The sequence below is a fragment of the Chrysemys picta genome, chromosome 8 (assembly GCF_011386835.1).
Source record: "Chrysemys picta bellii isolate R12L10 chromosome 8, ASM1138683v2, whole genome shotgun sequence".
Lineage (NCBI taxonomy): Eukaryota > Metazoa > Chordata > Testudines > Emydidae > Chrysemys > Chrysemys picta.
This window is the reverse complement of record NC_088798.1, coordinates 90,834,254-90,853,176: the sequence shown is the minus strand read 5'-3', so window position 1 is coordinate 90,853,176 and position 18,923 is coordinate 90,834,254. Positions and strand designations below refer to the sequence as shown.

At 48.0% G+C, this 18,923-nt stretch overlaps 1 protein-coding gene and 1 long non-coding RNA gene across 2 annotated transcripts in view; one reads left to right on the top strand and one right to left on the bottom strand.

Moving 5' to 3' along the window:
- Positions 1-18,923, bottom strand: part of LOC135973175 (uncharacterized) — a 114,425-nt gene that overhangs the window by 24,064 nt on the left and 71,438 nt on the right. The gene's annotated exons all lie outside the window — the stretch shown is intronic.
- LOC135973174 (uncharacterized) lies at positions 15,727-18,374 on the top strand. Its single transcript, XM_065554948.1, has 2 exons — positions 15,727-16,457; positions 17,452-18,374. Exons 1-2 carry the CDS (start codon positions 15,881-15,883, stop codon positions 17,925-17,927), a joined length of 1,053 nt encoding a protein of 350 aa, XP_065411020.1. The 5' UTR covers positions 15,727-15,880; the 3' UTR covers positions 17,928-18,374.

The window sequence follows — 18,923 nt, the reverse complement described above, 5'->3', positions numbered from 1 at the left end:
TTTCCATGATATATACGCAATGTTTTGTCCACATGGAATCATACTCTGTATTCTCAACTCCCAGTATTGTATTAAACTACTCACTAGATGAATCCGGATTCCTAGAGCGCGATAGGATTTGTTAGCTGCTTCTATAAATAGAAAATCAGCCCTGATTAATTCTACTGTCATAATTAAAATCCTAAAGCAGTTGAAGACAAAATTGTTAACACTTTCAAAGCTCTTTCCATTTCTCTCTTGGATGAATCTGGCCCAGTGTTTAACAAGCAATGTAAATAGCTCTAACTACTGAGAAATCTCACCAAACCCTCTCCCCATTTTGGTTTTGCAGCAATCCGACCTCCAGCCTGTGTCGAGAGCCCTGTGATACTCAATAATGATAATACTGAGCTCTTGCTTAGTGCAACTGAACCAACTCAAAATGAAGTTTCCATTGTCTTCTCTTAATGGGATTTTTGGAAAATGGGGGAGGGAGGACAAAAACAGAATGCATCACTCTATCCCAATCCCCATACACCTGATCTAAATCCCACTGAAATCAATGGAAAGATTCCTGTTGACTTTCATATAGTTTGGATCACCCCTAATGGGAATGCACTTTTTGCAGGTGCAAATTACGTCTGCTTTAGAGATCCCTAACAAAGGTTGCCTCAAGAATAACTATAACCACAGCTGCATTTGATTATTTCAGTGATATTCTGATTCTGGGGCCAAATGTGTCCAAGCTAGCCCTATAGAGGCTTCCAGCACAACTCCCCCCAGGTACACAGTCTCCTGAGCTTCTCATTCCGAGTTCTCAAGGTTAGAGCCAGGGACTGGGAGTCTCTCTCTCGATAACTTCAGGCTGGGAACATAAAAGCAACTGATTTTCACCTCATATCATTTTCTTCTACCTGGAGCTCTAACTCTGATTGGGGAAACCTCTGTGCCCAGGAAGATAATGCAAGAATTTATGACCAACAAACCACAGTAAGATTATGTCTTCCTGACCATTTCTAGAGATTGGCGCAGAACTAAGAAATGCCCACATATGAACTGGTTACACAAGCCAAACAGAAAGTGAAATCAGTGTGAACCTTGTCTAAATAGGTCACTTATCTGCTTGGTTTCTCCTCACCCACCCCCCGCCCCTAATGCTCTTTGAACATTCCAAGTAGTTCCAAGTAGTTCAAGTCATTGAGGGGACAATTACATGCTCTAGTGAACGCAAAAAACAAAACTTGCATAAGATGGTGGGGTACATAAAGGGTTAAAGGACACGAGCAGCAGCGGTAGGGACAAATAACACTTTGAATGTTCCTTCACCTTTCTGATTGCTCATTAAGCTTTGGCATGGTTCTGTGTATGACCTCATTGCACCAAAACAGTTTTGCCCATGGCAATAGGGTTTAAATGCATGATACAAACAAGGCCTGGGATGGGCAAGCTTCAGGGATGCAAAATGTGCAAGAAGTAAGTCAGGCTTCATCTCTAGGGTGACCATATATCCCCTTTTGACTGGGGCAGTCCCTTTTTTAAGCCTTGTCCCAGACATCCTGATTTTTTGGGCAAAAGTGGGCATTGGTCCCATTTGTTCCTGCCAACTTGATCAGTTGGCAAGAGCAAAAGGGACAAATGACAATTTTTGGGGTGTGGAGGAACATGGGGGAGAGGGAGTGGTGATGCCAGCTGCATGCGTGGGGGGGTGGGAGGAGGCAGGGCTTGGGCACAGGGCAGGCAGGACTTGAGTGAGCAGCAATGCCAGGCCCAGCCTTTGGAAACTATGGTCACCCTATCTAGTCATCGTTGCTCTTGTCCGAGACCTGCCTCCCTCCTCCTGCCCCCACGTGGGGAGGGAGACTTGGGCAAGCAGTTCAAGCCAGCCCTGCAGGGGGGAATTGGGCAAGTGGCTCGGGCCAGCCCCGTGCGGTGTTCTGTTTTCGATTTGGGAAATGCGGTCACCCTATTCATCTCTAAAAATCTGTTATACTGTAGATCACCATCTGTGGCTCCTTGCAAGCCACAAATGAAGGTGGTGGGTGAATGTAAAAACAGTCAGTGATCACACACCTAAAAATGTATTAATTTTACCAGAATTGAAGTAGCAGCCATCTCTTGTGTTTGAAGCATGGAGATAGGAATCAGGAGAGCTGGACTCTATTCCTGGCTCTATTCCTGGACTCTATTCTGATACTCCATACTTGCCATGTGGTCTCAGCCAAGATTGGCCTCTGTGCCTTGGTTTCCCCATTTGCAATCTGGCGGTCTCTGGGTGACAGGTGCTACATATGTGACGAGAATTACTGAAAGATAATCTGGGAAATATACAAGGGCAAACCCTCCAAACATTAATCAGTCCTTACTTTAATGGGAGTTTTGCCTGAGCCATGTTCAGGATAAGATATGGCCAGTTCAAAGGAACCATAAAGCTTAGAAGCAACACATTTTAAGCAACTACACTCCAGTAACTCATAGACTCATAGACTCATAGACTTTAAGGTCAGAAGGGACCATTATGATCATCTGGTCTGACCCCCTGCATGCTGCAGGCCACAGAACCCTTCCCTGGACTCTGCCGTTGAAGTCCCCAATCCTGTGTTTTAGTGACTTCAATCGGCAGAGACCCTCCTGCTAGTGATCCCTGCCCCATCCTGCGGAGGAAGGCGAAAAACCTCCAGAGGCTCAGCCAATTTACCCTGGAGGAAAATTCCTTCCCGACCCCAAATATGGCGATCAGTAAGACCCCGAGCATGTAGGCAAGAGTCTCTAGTCTGACCCCTGTTGGCCATTATACTATTTACGTACCATTGCTTGGTTTTCCTTTGCTACTATGTTTTATCATTAAACCATTCCCTCCATAAACTTATCTAACTTGATCTTAAAACCAGACAGGTCCGTCGCCCCCACCGTTTCCCTCGGAAGGCCGTTCCAATATTTCACCCCTCTGACGGTCAGAAACCTTCGTCTAATTTCAAGCCTGAACTTCCCCACGGCCAGTTTATATCCATTCGTTCTCGTGTCCACATTAGTACTAAGCTGGAATAGTTCCTCCCCCTCCCTTGTATTTATCCCTCTGATATATTTAAAGATAGCAATCATATCCCCCCTCAGCCTTCGCTTTGTCAGACTAAACAACCCAAGCTCCTCTAGTCTCCTTTCATATGACAGGTTTTCCATTCCTCTGATCATCCTAGTCGCCCTTCTCTGCACCCGTTCCAGTTTGAGTTCATCTTTTTTAAACATGGGAGACCAGAACTGCACACAGTACTCCAAATGAGGTCTCACCAGCGCCTTATACAACGGAAGCAGGACCTCCTTATCCCTACTAGAAATCCCTCGCCTAATGCATCCCAAGACCGCATTGGCTTTTTTTACCGCCACGTCACATTGTCGGCTCATAGTCATCCTGCGGTCTACAAGGACCCCTAGGTCCTTCTCCTCTTCCGTTACTTCTAACCAATGCGTCCCCAGCTTGTAACTAAAATTCTTGTTAGTTATCCCCAAGTGCATCACCTTACACTTTTCACAATTAAATTTCATCCTATTTCTGATACTCCAATTCACAAGCTCATTCAAGTCTCCCTGCAGAATATCCCTATCCTCCTCCGAATTTGCAACGCCTCCCACCTTCGTATCATCCGCAAACTTTATCAGCCCACTCCTGCAATCGGTTCCAAGGTCAGTTATAAATAGATTAAATAAAATGGGTCCCAGAACCGAACCTTGAGGCACTCCACTAGTAACCTCCCTCCAACCTGACAGTTCACCCTTTAATATGACCCGCTGCATTCTCCCCATTAACCAATTCCTTATCCACCTCTGGATTTTCATATCGATCCCCATGTTTTCCAGTTTAACCAATAATTCCTCATGGGGTACAGTATCAAACGCTTTACTGAAATCCAGGTATATTAGGTCCACCGCATTTCCCTTATCTAATAAGTCCGTTACTTTCTCAAAGAAGGAGATCAGATTCGTTTGGCACGATCTGCCCTTCGTAAAACCATGTTGCAATTTATCGCAATTGCCATTAACCTCAAGGTCCTCAACTAGTTTCTCTTTCAGAATTTTCTCCAGCACCTTGCACACTACAGATGTTAAACTAACAGGCCTGTAGTTACCCGGATCACTTTTTTTCCCTTTCTTGAAAATAGGAACCACATTAGCTATTCTCCAGTCTAACGGGACCACCCCCGAGTTTACAGATTCATTAAATATTATCGCTAATGGCCTGCTATTTCCCGCGCCAATTCCCCTTTAAAAGAGCAGAGGGTTCAAATCAGCAGCCCCAAGTTAAATCCTGCTGGGCTTTTCTCCCCGTGCCAACAGTGTTCAATGTACTGCTTTGTCTTTTAGAAAGAACATGTAATTGCTATCGTTCATTATTTACAGATGTGCAGATATCTGAATCTATTCAGCAGCCATACTGAGCTGAAGGCGAGAGCCAAGAGCTGGCTACACAAGAGACTTATGCAAAGACAATCCTGAGCAACAGAAATTGGGCTTCTGGTGTTTGGTTCAAACCACTCACCCCCCAGAAAACACCTGCTGATTTCTCCCCTTACAGTCACATGGAAGCATAGGCCAATTTCATGCTACTCCTTATCTTCATCATCTGTATCCTATTGTCAGTTTCCCACCAACTTCCCAGCTTCCCTATCAGTTGTCACATTTGGGAGGGATGTAAAACTGATAGGCAGAGAGCAGCATGGCCAGAGAAGCTGGATTAACCATTTCTGTGCTCTCCTGGTATTCGTTATAGAGCCAGGAAAGTGTCACCCACGGGACTTTGGGTGGGAGGAGGATAAACTGAACGGCTGAGCATTTCTTTTTAGCTTGGCATGATGTCCTAGGCCTGATCCTGATTCCACTGAAGACAAAAGCAAAACTCCCATTGACTTCAATGCCAGATTCACAAAGTTATGGGAACATGATTTTGTGATCTCCCGTGGAGCTGCCCTCCCTTTGGGCCAGGGGTAGCAGGTGAAGAACGTCCACAGCTGCAGGAGGAGCAGGGGTGTAAGGTTGGGGAGGGAGCAACGGGCAGAAGTGTTGTGTGGCAGGTGGGCTGAGTTCACATGGGGGCTGTAGCACAGAATTAATTGATGTAGGGGTATGGTGGCAAAAATAAAACAAAAAACCCACACACACTTTACCATAAATTGGCAACACACACACACACACACGCCAGGAGGAGAAAGAGTTAAAAATCAGAAGACAGCTCTAAAAACATTTAATCTCTTTTTTAAAAAATCTCATGACTTTTTGGGTCAGACTCGATTTTTTGGGCACTGGGGTTTGGCACCGCTGTCAGTGAGAGAGGCCCTCCAAGCCCCCCTGCAGAAGAGGGCGTGAGAGGAGCTGGTGATCACTACAGCAATAAAATACAGGACCGGGCTAAACAGCAGACAGGCAAGGACTGGAAGGAGGCAGTGCATGAATGGATGAACGCTGGGGGAAAAACCTGAAACAAGCATGGGTAAAAATATAACAGTAGTAAAAGCTAAAGGACAGGACACGGGAATCTAAGCTATTTATATGTCTCCCCCCCCACTACCATTACAGGTAATATTGAGCACCTCACAATCTTTATTGCATTTATCTTCAACACACCCCAAGAGGTTTACATACCTACAGGGTTCAGTGGGAGTTTTGGGGATTGCAGTAGAGCCAACACTGGGACTTAGACACCTAAGTACTTTCATAGCCCCCACCCAGAGAGACTAAGTGAGTTGCACAAGGCCACAGAAAGTCTGTGGAAGAGAAGGGACCTGAACCCAGGTCATCCAAGTCCTAGATTAGACCATCCTTCCTCTCAAGACACATAAGATGCTGGCTAAGTTACAATAATTAGGCAGTAGTAAGTGTTGTCAAAACTGTTTCTCTGTTTAGACTGTAAGCTCTCTGCAGGCAAGCACTGTCTTGCTCTATGCTCGTAGAGAGTCTAGGTCATTGAGGCTGGCAAGGGGCAGGCAGTCCCTACACACGCCCCTGCAGTCCAGTGTGGCACTGTTGTGCCCCACTTTAATTTCCCCCAGCTGGGGCAGCACTAAGTTCACTGTAGCAGCCCAGGGCAAGGAGAAACCAATACACACTAACACGTAGCATGTTCTGTTTAATATGGTTTCAGGACAGGAACAATTACAATTCGTAAGGGTGTGGTTCAGCTCTCAAACTTAAACCTCACAAAGTCTCTAGTCAGACCAATCTCCTAGAGACTCAGAGGAGTCCACCACTACCGGCTACAGCCTGCATAGCTCCTATTCCCCTCCATCACACCACGAGGAGGAAGCTGGATGGCGGGGGGGAGGGCATGCTCTGCAATTATGGCCAGTATCTTGTCCAATCGTGCCTCCAGATACAGTTCCTCTGGGCGGTATCCACTGACTCCTTGGACCAGTGGTCCCCAAACTTTTTCTGTTGTTTCCCCCCACCCTTACCCATAATGGAATCTGTCCATGCCCCCACCCCAGAGCCACGTCTGGAGCCAGGGCTGGGGCCAGAGCCACGGGCAGGAGCGGAGCCATGGTCAGGGAAGGGGGTCAGGCCAGAGCTGCGGCTGGGGTCAGGGCCACAGTGGAGTTGGGGGCAGAGTGGGGCTGTGTGGCACTCCCTCCCCACCCGCCCCATATTTTGTGTGTGTAAAGCACACTTGGAGAGGCCATAATGGAAGGCCTATTGGGGCAGTAAAAGACAGGGAAACAGACTGACCCTGAATCACTACCACCACAATAAAATGTCCGCTTCACATGCTGGGTCTTAACATCCTCAAATCTAGCCACATGAGTAGGGTTACCATATTTCAGCGAGCAAAAAAGAGGACGGGAGGAGCCCCGCCCTAGCCCCGCCCCTGCCCCTCCCACTTCCCGCCCCCCCCTGACCTCCCAACCCTCCCCCCGTTCCTTGTCCCCTGACTACCCCCTCCTGGGACCCCTGCCCCTAACTGCCCCCCAGGACTATCTAAGCCTCCCTGCCTCTTGTCCCCTGACTGCCCCAACCTTTATCCACGCCCCCACCCCCAGACAGACCCCTGGGACTCCCATGCCCCATCCAACCACTCCCCACCCACTGACAGCCCCCCCCCAGAACTCCCAACCCATCTAAACCCCTCTGCTCCCTGTCCCCTGACTGCTCCAATCCCTCTCCGCACTCCTGCCCCCTGACAGCCCCCCCCAGAACTCCCAACCCATCTAAACCCCTCTGCTCCCTGTCCCCTGACTGCTCCGATCCCTCTCCCCACTCCTGCCCCCTGACAGCTCCCCCCCAGAACTCCCAACCCATCTAAACCCCTCTGCTCCCTGTCCCCTGACTGCTCCGATCCCTCTCCGCACTCCTGCCCCCTGACAGCCCCCCCCAGAACTCCCAACCCATCTAAACCCCTCTGCTCCCTGTCCCCTGACTGCTCCGATCCCTCTCTCCACTCCTGCCCCCTGACAGCTCCCCCCCAGAACTCCCAGCCCCCTACCCCCCCCCCGCTCCTTGTCCCCTAACTGCCCCCTCCTAAGACCCCCCCCAACTGCCCCCCAGGACCCTACCCCCTACCTGTACCCTGACTGCCCAAAACTTTCTCCACTCCCCCCAAAAAGCCCCCCCCCGTTTCTTGACCTCCACCTCCAGAACCTTCCTGCCCCCTGACCTCCTTACCCTGCTGCTCAGAACAGAGTGTTGGGCTCTGTGCAGCCGAGCCGGACACGTGGCTGAGCTCCCCAGCACAACAAAACCCGGTCTGGCCCTGCACAGTGTTGCCGGACTGGGCTGCAAGGCAGCTGCTGGCTCAGAATGCAGGGCGGATCCGGCTCCTCTACAGCTGCTCCTGAGTCCAGCCCGGGACTTCCCTGCAGCCCTCCCAGCCACTCTCTGCTAATCCCGGACATTGTGAGTGCTTTACAAATTCCCCCCGGACGCTATTTTTAGCACACAAAAGGAGGACATGTCCGGGGAAATCCGGACGTATGGTAACCCTACACATGAGCCTCTCTCTAAAAACCATTTAATAAAGTCCACTGCAAGATTTTGGTACAAAATACACATTAGAAAGCACTTGTTTGGTTTTGCTTTACTGTGGATATAGACCTCTGCCTAAAACCTAACCATCCAGAAATATTTGGATTTTGTGTCCAGCACATGGGATTTCAGATGGGCGTGCTATGCTATGCTTGGTATGTACTGGATTTGATGATAGGTTTTTTGCATTTCTATCTTCATTAGTTCTACACATTACAGAGTATGTGGAATGCGTGCATTGCCAACCCAAGAAAATTAAGATGTGACACCATTTTTCAAGGACTCTGCTTTTCCTCCTTTTCTCCTGTCAACACACAAACCCCAAACGCAGCTGACAACAACAAACAAATCAGCACTGACCCAAATTAATTTTTCTTGTCTCTTTTGCTTCACGAGGCCAGAGTCAGAGCAGAAGCTGTAGTTGGAGCCTCAGAAACACATGTGCTTGCTGGCCATCGATGTCTAATGATCCGATGAAGTATTAAAACTTTAAGAATGTCAAGCCTCAAGGTTTCCTCTGGGCCTTAGACATGTTTTGCAAACTGCAATAAAAATGTAAAAGAAGAATGCTGAATAATCAGATGTGACTTCTTTCTTAAAATTTAAATAATAAAAGTGAATGTTGGCATGAGTGGGCAGTGCCAGGCTGAGAGCCCTGGAGACTGAAGTCCTTTCTTTATGCACAAAACAGGCACAGTCTGGGCAGAGGCAGAGCAAGCAACCTCAGCACCACCCTCCGGGCATGCCTCAACCCTGCTCTGGAGGGATTTTTTCTAATGGGGAATAGCTGACAATGTTCTCCATTATGATGGGCCCAAGCTGTGATATGCAACTCTGGATGAAGATTTTGAAACCCGGCCCCAACCACCAGAAGTTTGGGCATGTTCGTATCAAGGGCTGTAGCTTGGTCCATTATAGAGATACGGCCATGAGCTTGGTTTCCAAGACCTCCACAAAGTTCTGAGCTTTTCAGATCTAGGATACGGGGGGGTCTCCTGTGGTCCCCATGGACATTCAGTCCTTGATCTCTCCGAGGAGACTGCTGTGCTTCTTACAAACTGAGCTGTGACCACCAGTTTACTTCAAACAGCCATCATATCAGATGGCAATGACTCACTCACTACTAACATGGGATAGATTACAACCCATGATCTGGAGTCCATTCCCAGTTCCATGAGCAACTAAGTCCCCCCCGTTATTAATCATTATTATCATTTATTGTTATTATTAAACTGCATGGTCAGATAAAAGGGAACCTCAGATGCTTCCCGCTAAAGCATGTGGTAACTATGGTAAGGGCTGTTATCTCTCATTGTGGTAGAGAGATGGTAGAGGTCGGGGACTGTAATCTAGTCCCTAAATTATACTGGTGTCCTTTTTATTTTTGTCTGTGAAACCCACTGAAGTAAATACCAAGTAATTATGGTGTTCTGAAGTGACCTTATGGAGCATGTGCTCAATTCTATGGATCTGCGCCAAAGCTACTATTGTGGATTCCATGCCAAGACTTGGGAGAACCCTGGCTCCGTCCCACTGTTTTCTTTGGCGAGGCTCTATGGATTCTCAGCCTGGCAAGAAAGCCCCATTTTAAAAGTACTGGCAAACATTGTGCAGTTTGTCACACCACGGCTTATGATTTAGGACCTTGATTTAGGCTCAACACTGGGCTCTTTTGTTTAGCTGTGTTTGTACATCATTTGTAACTTTGTATTAGTTAATAAACATCAGTCTGAGAAGAGTGCGGCATGCCCAGTATTGCGGAGAGGATTTTCCCTTGAATATACAATCTATAGTGAGAATGACTGAGTGAAATTGAAACAGCTCTGAGGGTTTAAGCTCATGTAAACAAGGCTTTTTAATACACTGCCTACTTCAGTGATAAAACTAAATAACTGCATACCTAGTTAAACCCAGAACCTTGAGCTAAGGATTTTCACTTTGTACAAAATTAAATCTAATTTGTTGTTTGTTTTTTAAATGGGAACCTTCTGATTTATCCTGTCTAGTGCAGGTAATACCTGGAGGAAGGCATAGGAGGGGAAATGAAACTGCTCTCTGCTCCCACAACTAAAATCCCATAAGCCTCATTAATACGTGGTTATAGGCTGAAAAGTGACTCTGCAGAAAAACAGCCTTTTGGTAAAGCCCTGTTCTATTGTTTGTGCAAAAATCAGAACCTCAAATCCAAAAATCTTTGTGTGTGTGTGTGTGCGTGCGCGCACACATTCGGGGAGACCAGCTTGAATACCCATATCCAAACCAGCCTCTCACTGCAGTTGCAAATCAAATCCCAAACTAGAAAAGGCCTAGTTTCTGCTTTGGAGATGACTGAATTCTCATGAGAATTCTTCCCAAACAGCAGATCTGCCTAAAGCAGTGGTTCTCAAACTTGTTCCGCCGCTTGTGCAGGGAAAGCCCCTGGCAGGCCGGGCCAGTTTGTTTACCTGCCACGTCCACAGGTTCGGCCAATCGCGGCTCCCAGTGGCTGCGGTTTGCTGCTCCGGGCCAATGGGAGTTGCTGGAAGCGGCGTGGGCCGAGGGACTTACTGGCTGCCGCTTCCAGCAGCTCCCATTGGCCCGGAGCAGCGAACCGCGGCCACTGGGAGCTGCGATCGGCTGAACCTGCGGACGTGGCAAGTAAACAAACAGGCCCAGCCCACCAGGGGCTTTCCCTGCACAAGCGGTGGAACAAGTTTGGGAACTACTTGCCTAGAGTGCTGCCATACTAGGCTGGATTGTAACAGGAATCCCTGCAAGATTTCAGAAGCATTGAGTCCAAACTTGATCCAGCCTTGAACCTGACCCCTGACAAATCTGACCCAGGTCCAGATCCCAGCACCACTTTCCTTGGCCCATCTCTAGCCTTTTGCTGTCAGCACTTCAGAACTGACAGTCATGGAAGAGTAAATTGCATTCAGTCATATCTAAGGCTTGGTCTACACTAAACCCCCAAATCGAACTAAGGTACGCAACTTCAGCTACGTGAATAACGTAGCTGAAGTTCGAAGTACCTTAGTTCAAACTTACCTCGGGCCACACGCGGCAGGCAGGCTCCCCCGTCGACTCCGCGGTACTCCTCTCGCCGAGCTGGAGTACCGCAGTCGACGGCGAGCACTTCCGGGTTCGACTTATCGCGTCCAGACAAGACGCGATAAGTCGAACCCACAAGTTTGATTGCCAGCCGCCGAACTAGCGGCTGGGTATAGACGTACCCTAAGTCTCTTTGTTTTTTGGTTGTTTTTTTAAGTTTCCCAGGAATCTGTCAGTGTTTATTCTAAAATTTTAAAAACAGGTGAAAAAAGTCAGTACAAACCAAAATCGAAGGGCAATGGGCAAGGTATGGGGGGGCAATGTTTAGCCTCACTCCTGACCCCAGCCCTTCAGTGCAGCCCCCTCCACTTCCTCTGCAAAAAAATTCCCCAAAAAGTCAAAATTCAGGTTAAAAAGAGAACAACTGAATACTAGCTTTCTCAAAACCTGGGAATATTTCAGAGAAAAAAATTGGTAAATAACAAAACTGAAGGGCCTTGGTCATACCTCATGAATTATAGACAAAGTCTTACAGTCCCCAACCTCACTGATGCTGGTGAAGTTGTACAAAGGACAAATGGCATGGCTTCATTTCCAGACCTGGTACAAGGTTCAGGCTACACAGCTGACAATTAGGAAACCTACACTTTTGACTTAGAGGATAAGCCAACTCTGGCTACATCTGAATGCAACTCAAGGTGCCACCCATCCTTCCCAGGACCTGGAAAATCATGCAGGTTTATTCGTGAGGAAGTGAAATATTCAAGCATCTAGGTCGCTTTTAGCTCTCTCTCTCTCCTGTTCTCTTCTCCGTGTTCATTACACTTCATTTTTTTGTGAACTTTAAAAGCTCTCGATAGCTCAGATTGCTGCCAAACCACCCATTCTAGGTCTGCTGATGCAGTGAAGAACCAGGGCCTCACTGACAGGAACTGCCCTTACTGGCTGGGTCAGTTTGCTGCTGATCAGTGGGGGAACCTGCTGCCTACTGGCCCTGCCAAGAGTGGCAGTTCTGTCAATGGAGCACTGATTCTAGACTTGCTGATGCAATGATGAACAGGTGCTCTGGCAGCAGTGAAAATGCATCATCCAACAGAGGGGGAATTTGGATGTCTGGTACAGACCCAACTCATTACTCTACTAAACAACAACAAAATACCCCACTGCCGGCAATATTTGTTCCATCAATCATTTGAGTAGCATCTGCTGCCTCACTATTTCATTTCTGCATTCATAGGTACCCTCATTCCTCTATTCCAGCAGGGTGCAACGTTTCCTTGATTACTTGTGCATCTCTCCTGCAGTGGGAACTGCCATGATGCCCATGCACATTAAATTAGGAAGAACCACAGTGAAGAATGTCTGATGACAGAGCAGAAACTTCACCTATGCAGAGATAAGACACATTGAAATGAAAAAAACAGGTGCTAGATAACAAACAGAGGGTAAATGTAAGAAAATACTACCTCTTCTCCCTCAAAGGCCCCACTCCTGCTTCCTGTAAGTCAATGCCAAACCTCATACTGCTGTAATAGATACAGAATCAAGAAAAGACCTGGAAAATTTCAAGTAAAACAAAAATTTTCACTGTGGACTGAGACATTTTTGTTGATAAAATGTTTTGACAAAAAAGAAAAAAAACTTCAACAAGCTCTACTGCCTCTGTTTAGAACAGTTACATCTTCCCTTCCATTAGAAAAGAAAACCATCTCTGTAAAATATTTTTCCAGCTAGAGCGCACCCAAAACTCCAGGTCAGCAGCAAACATACCCAAATACAAAATATGGTTACACAAACAAATACAACAGACCGGCCCTGTTTGGCTAGAAAACTAAGTACTGGGACCACAGGTTCTTGACACCTTCGGGCACAACACAAGCTTGCCCACATTTTATCTTCCCAAGACAGCTCTTCCAGTCTGTATGGATTTCTCTTTCTCATGGATCTGTCTCCCAATCCACCTGAAGTAAATTAAGTAGCATGGGGCTTTTTTAGTATTATTAATCTTATTTATTATGGTAGTGCCTAAAGACCAACCAGGAATGGGGCCCCATTGTGCTAGGTACTGTACAAGCACAGGAGTTCCCTGCCCTGAAGAGCTTACAATCTAAATAGACAAGATGGACAAAGGGTGAGAGAAGGGGTATAGCACACAAGCAGAATAAAAAGAAGAGGGACAGAAAAAGGGCTGAGGGAAGGGAGTGGGGAAAAACGTAAGAGGGCAGGTGGAGTGAAGCTGAGGTGAAGAGGCTGAGTGAGGGAGAGAGAGAGGGTTGGAGCAAACAGCCAATGAGCACAGGGCAGAAAGAATCCTGTCAAAACTGTAGAAAATTCTCTGAATTGTCCAGAGGTCCCTGCTTTGGTTACTTCTGCTTCTACCAGCTGGAGTCTCTGGCTGATTCTGCTCTGCTCTTTTCCGCAATGGCATATTGGACATAGACAGCTGTACACATCTGGCGCTTGTATTGGCCAGTGACCCAACCCGAAGTCAAACTTTTTTTTATGGGGTCAGGTGGATTCAAACTATTAATGCTCAACTCACTCCTGCTTGCCTCTCTGCTCCTCATAGAATCATAGAATCATAGAATACCAGGGTTGGAAGGGACCTCAGGAGGTCATCTAGTCCAACCCCCTGCTCAAAGCAGGACCAATCCCCAGACAGATTTTTACCCCAGTTCCCTAAATGGCCCCCTCAAGGATTGAACTCACAACCCTGGGTTTAGCAGGCCAATGCTCAAACCACTGAGCTATCCCTCCCCCCAAAAATAATGGAGATATCCCATCTCCTAGAACTGGAAGGGACCTTGAAAGGTCATTGAGTCCAGCCCCCTGCCTTCACTAGCAGGACCAAGTACTGATTTTGCCCCAGATCCCCAAGTGGCCCCCTCAAGGATTGAACTCACAACCCTGGGTTTAGCAGGCCAATGCTCAAACCACTGAGCTATCCCTCCCCCCCTCCTCTTTCTTCCTGTCTCCTTTTGTCCCGCCTAAAGCTATCTCCTAACTTCTAGTGTATCATCAGGCTCTTGTCTTTTATTGCAGCTTCTCCCATGCCACCTTCTATGTTGGAAACACCTCGTTTATCATGTGCCAAATAGCCAGGCTCTGTGTGTAACAGCAGCACCCACCGCCATACGCACAGTACACACGGCGTGGACCAGTGACGGCAGCAAAGAGCAGCAGCACTGTCCACTCACAACGCCACTCACTCAGTTTTGGCCCTCCCTCATTGCAGAGAGCCAGTGGGGCCATACCTGAGTAGCACCGCTATCCCCCATGCACGTGGGTCATAATGCCACTCACACGATTTTGGCCCTGCTGGCACTCCAGTGTGGCAGAAGGTCCGCAGGACCAAACCTGAATGCAATATTAAAAAACTTTTGTACTGGCCACTGGCATAAGTGGACTCAAGTCAGGTGGTGGAAATCCCAGGTCCAATACCCCCAAACTTTGGAAAAGTTTAGAATAGGGGTAGGCAACCTATGGCACATGTGCCTAAGGTGGCACGTGAGCTGATTTTCAGTGGCACTCACACTGCCCAGGTCCTAGCCACTGGTCCGGGGGGCTCTGCATTTTAATTTAATTTTAAATGAAGCTTCTTAAACATTTTAAAAACCTTATTTACTTTATATACAACAATAGTTTAGTTATATATTATAGACTTATAGAAAGAGACCTTCTAAAAACGTTAAATTGTATTACCGGCATGTGAAACCTGAAATTAGAGTGAATAAATGAAGACTCGGCACACCACTTCTGAAAGGTTGCTGACCCCTGGTTTAGAACTACATCCAGAAATGAGCTTTGCAGCTTGTATCTATTTCCATAATGGGCTTACCTAAAACCAAATAGAAACAGCTCAGATCTATTGAAGCTACTCTCACTGAAACTACAGAGATCAAAATTTGCACCTCTGTGACTATATACTGGACCACATGATGGATAACATTTGCTGGCAGTGAGCATTACATTAAACTCTAAATTATGACATCTTACTTTTGCAGTAATGACTTATCCGGAGGGACCTCAGGTGCTTTACAAATACAGCAATGTTTTACAATCAGTGGCTTAAATGTTACCCTCACAAGAAGGGAAGAGAAGTCAGAACTTTAAGGCCTTACTTACAGAATTCCCTACTTCTACTCCGGGAACCCTTCTTTAAGTTGTATAAAGCAGAGTGAGAAATCACTGAGTTGGAGTGTATTTGCTCACTCCTCCATTGACTAATGTAAGTGCCAAAGAATCCATGCCTTTCATTCATCTCTTGGTTCTCTTATTTTGTGCAATATAGCAGTAAAAAGACAGAATATTATTCAAAGCACCTCTAATTATGTTCTTACCAAAAGCTTACAGCACTCCCAGTTTATTCCCAGAAAGTATTTGCAGCCAATATTATTATACATACAGAAATAAAAAAGAGGCCAGTTAATGCTCTGGGTACAGTTCTTAACATAGGAGTCCTGTAATATTAGGCCTGGTCTACACTAGGCGTTTATGTCGAAGTTAGCGCCGTTACATCGAATTAACCCTGCACCCGTCCACACTGCGATGCTATTTAGTTCGACATAGAGGTCTCTTTAATTCGACTTCTGTACTCCTCCCCGACGAGGGGAGTAGCGCCACATTCGACATGGCCATGTCGAATTAGGCTAGGTGTGGATGGAAATCGACGCTAATAGCTCCGGGAGCTATCCCACAGTGCACCACTCTGTTGATGCTCTGGACAGCAGTGTGAGCTCGTATGCTCTGACCAGCCACACAGGAAAAGCCCCGGGAAAATTTGAATTGGAATTCCTTTTCCTGTCTGGCCAGTTTGAATCTCATTTCCTGTCTGGACATCGTGGCGAGCACAGCAGCACTGGCAACGATGCAGAGCTCTCCAGCAGTGATGGCCGTGCAGTCTGTGACTAGAAAGAGGGCCCCAGCATGGACTGATCGGGAAGTCTTGGATCTCATCGCTGTGTGGGGCGATGAGTCCGTGCTTTCCGAGCTGCGATCCAAAAGACGGAATGCAAAGATCTACGAGAAGATCTCTAAAGACATGGCAGAGAGAGGATACAGCCGGGATGCAACGCAGTGCCGCGTGAAAATCAAGGAGCTGAGACAAGGCTACCAGAAGACCAAAGAGGCAAACGGACGCTCCGGATCCCATCCCCAGACATCCCGTTTCTACGAGGCACTGCATTCCATCCTCGGTGCGGCCGCCACCACTACCCCACCAGTGACCGTGGACTCTGAGGATGGGGTAGTGTCCACGGCCGGTTCCTCAGACATGTTAGGGGACGGGGAAGATGAGGAAGGAGATGAGGAGGGCGAGGCAGTCGGCAGCGCTCACAACGCTGATTTCCCCGACAGCCAGGATCTCTTCATCACCCTTACAGAGATCCCCTACGAAGCGTCCCCAGCCGTTACCCCGGACACAGAATCTGGTGAAGGATCAGCCAGTAAGTGTTGTAAACATCTAAACATTTATTTTTAACAAAACAGGAATATTAACAATTAAAAGAATGGGTTGTTCATGATTAGTGTGCCCTATGCGCTTAACGGTTTAGTCATGGGCAGTGCAAGTTTTGAAAAAAAATCTAGCAATGTCCGGTTTTCAGTGATTGTCCTGCACAAGCCGCTCTACTGTTTATTCCCTGCTACTGCAGCTACAGTAAAATGCGGTCTATATGTCCGGGGATAGAGCAGTAATCCTCCTGGGATATCTCCCCGAAGCTCTCCTGGAGGTAACTTGAAAGCCGTTCCATGAGGTTCCTGGGGAGAGCGGCCTTATTGGGTCCTCCGAAGTACGAGACGTTGCCGCGCCACGAGACTATCACGTACTCGGGAATCATTGCTCTGCATAGCAGGGCGGCATACGGCCCTGGTCTTTGGAGGCTTTCCCGGAGCATTCTCTGTCTGTCGCTCTCAGAGATCCTCATCAGGGTGATGTCGCCCATGGTGACCTGCTTTTAATTAGGTAGGGGAATGTTAGTGTTGGGACTGCTTTCCCGTTCCTTTACAGAACTGTAACCGCTGGTTTTTAGCCACGCGGTGGAGGCGGGAGAGGGGCAGCTGAAAGGGATCGTTCCCGGGGACAGCCGCGAGGGGGTGGGACAGGGGCAGAGTTCCCACTTGCCGGATTGCTGGCTGCAGGAACTGACATAGCTTTAAATGTGAAATGAGGGCAGTGGTAATCTAAAAGTTTTAAACTGCCACAAGTGTACGGCTTACCATGTCTGCCTGCAACAGAAATTCCGTTGTGCTGCCCCGCTTCTCAAATGTGCTGTGCAAGACCCCAGGCACTGAATGCGAAGGCCGAAAATTCGACCTTGTGCTGAGTGCGCATGTGATAGGTGCTGTGCATGGTCTTGTTCACAGAGAAAGACTATGTTCTTTGTTCACAACTACATTTTTCTTTCTGAGGAATTCACTCCCTTTTTCCCATTTCCACAGCCCCATCTGCGACTGTCTCACAACCTAGCCTGGAATCACACTCCCAGAGGCTAGCGCGGATTAGGCGTAGGAAGAGGAGGACACGGGAGGACATGTTCTCTGAGCTTATGTCCTGTTCCCAAGCCCAGGCAGCACAGCAGACCCAGTGGCGGGAGAACTTGACCCGAATGCACCAAGCCAACATGGATCGGGAGGAGAGGTGGCGGCAGGAAGACCAGCAGGCGACTCAAACGCTGCTTGGACTACTGAGGGAGCAAACGGACACGCTCCGGCGCCTTGTGGATGTTCTGCAGGAACGGAGACAGGAGGACAGAGCCCCGCTGCAGTCCATCTCTTACCGCCCTCCCCTGCCACCAAGTCCCATACCCACCTCACCCAAAGTGCAAAGAAGGAGAGGCGGCAGAGTCCCTGCTAAGTCTCGCTCCACCCCTGCAGAGAGCTCTAGTAGCAGAAGGCTCTCATTTCCCAAAATTTGAAAAGTTCTTTCCTTCCCGCCTGACACAAGCCCCCGTCCAAGTTTCACCTCCCAATGCCATGTGTAGTTGATAATAAAAAATACGTTTCTGTAAACTACTGTTTCAATCATGTTCTTTTGGAGGAGGATGGGAAAGGGGGTTGGTAATTGGACAGGACAGTCACCTTTGGCAGGGTACATAGTCGGGGGCAGGCACAGCAGCAGGGCACATACACAGTGCAGTGATGCAGTGACTAGTTACCCTGGTTAGTCTGGGAGGTTGTTTTCATGTTATGTGGTGGGGGGTGGGTTGCTCTGTGACTTTGTGGCAGGGGAGGGCAGTTACAGATCTTAAGCGGCGGTCCTTAGGCAGGATCACAGAGCCACACAGCAGGGGATCTGTAACCGTCCTCCCCCTGCCACAAAGTCACATAGACCCCCCCCATACACACAGTCCCGATCAGGAGGGGTGACAGGCTCCATTGAAACAACCATCCCACTGCAGCGGAGCCTGTCAATCCTTGAGTTTAGAAGCTGCATTCGCGTCACTACACTACACCCGCTCCGCACCACAGTCTGCGTCCCAGTTTTAAAAAATTCCCGCGAAAACAGTATTAAAGAAAACGGTGTGCTTTAACAAAGTTGAACTATTTTTATTTCGCAACGTGTGTTGGAAGGGGGGTGAAGGGGGTATGTAACTGGATAGGATAGTCAACATTACCTGGGTAAAGAAACGGGGGCAGGTTTAGCTTCTCAGTACACAAACTTTAAAGTCACAGGTTACCCTGCTCACTGAGGAACTTTGCTTTCAAAGCCTCCCGGATGCACAGCGCTTCCCGCTGGTCTCTTCTAATCGCCCGGCTGTCTGGCTGTGAGTAATCAGCAGCCAGGCTATTTTCCTCAACCTCCCACCCCGCCATAAAGGTCTCCCCCTTGCTCTCACAGAGATTGTGGAGCACACAGCTGCTATAACAATGGGGATATTGGTTTCGCTGAGATCACAGCGAGTCAGTAAGCT

Coding starts and splice junctions, on each gene's coding strand:
- LOC135973174 (XM_065554948.1), top strand. CDS start 15,881: ATGCAGAGCTCTCCAGCAGTGATGGCCGTGCAGTCTGTGACTAGAAAG. Junction 16,458..17,451: donor ATCTGGTGAAGGATCAGCCA/GTAAGTGTTGTA, acceptor CCATTTCCACAG/CCCCATCTGCGACTGTCTCA.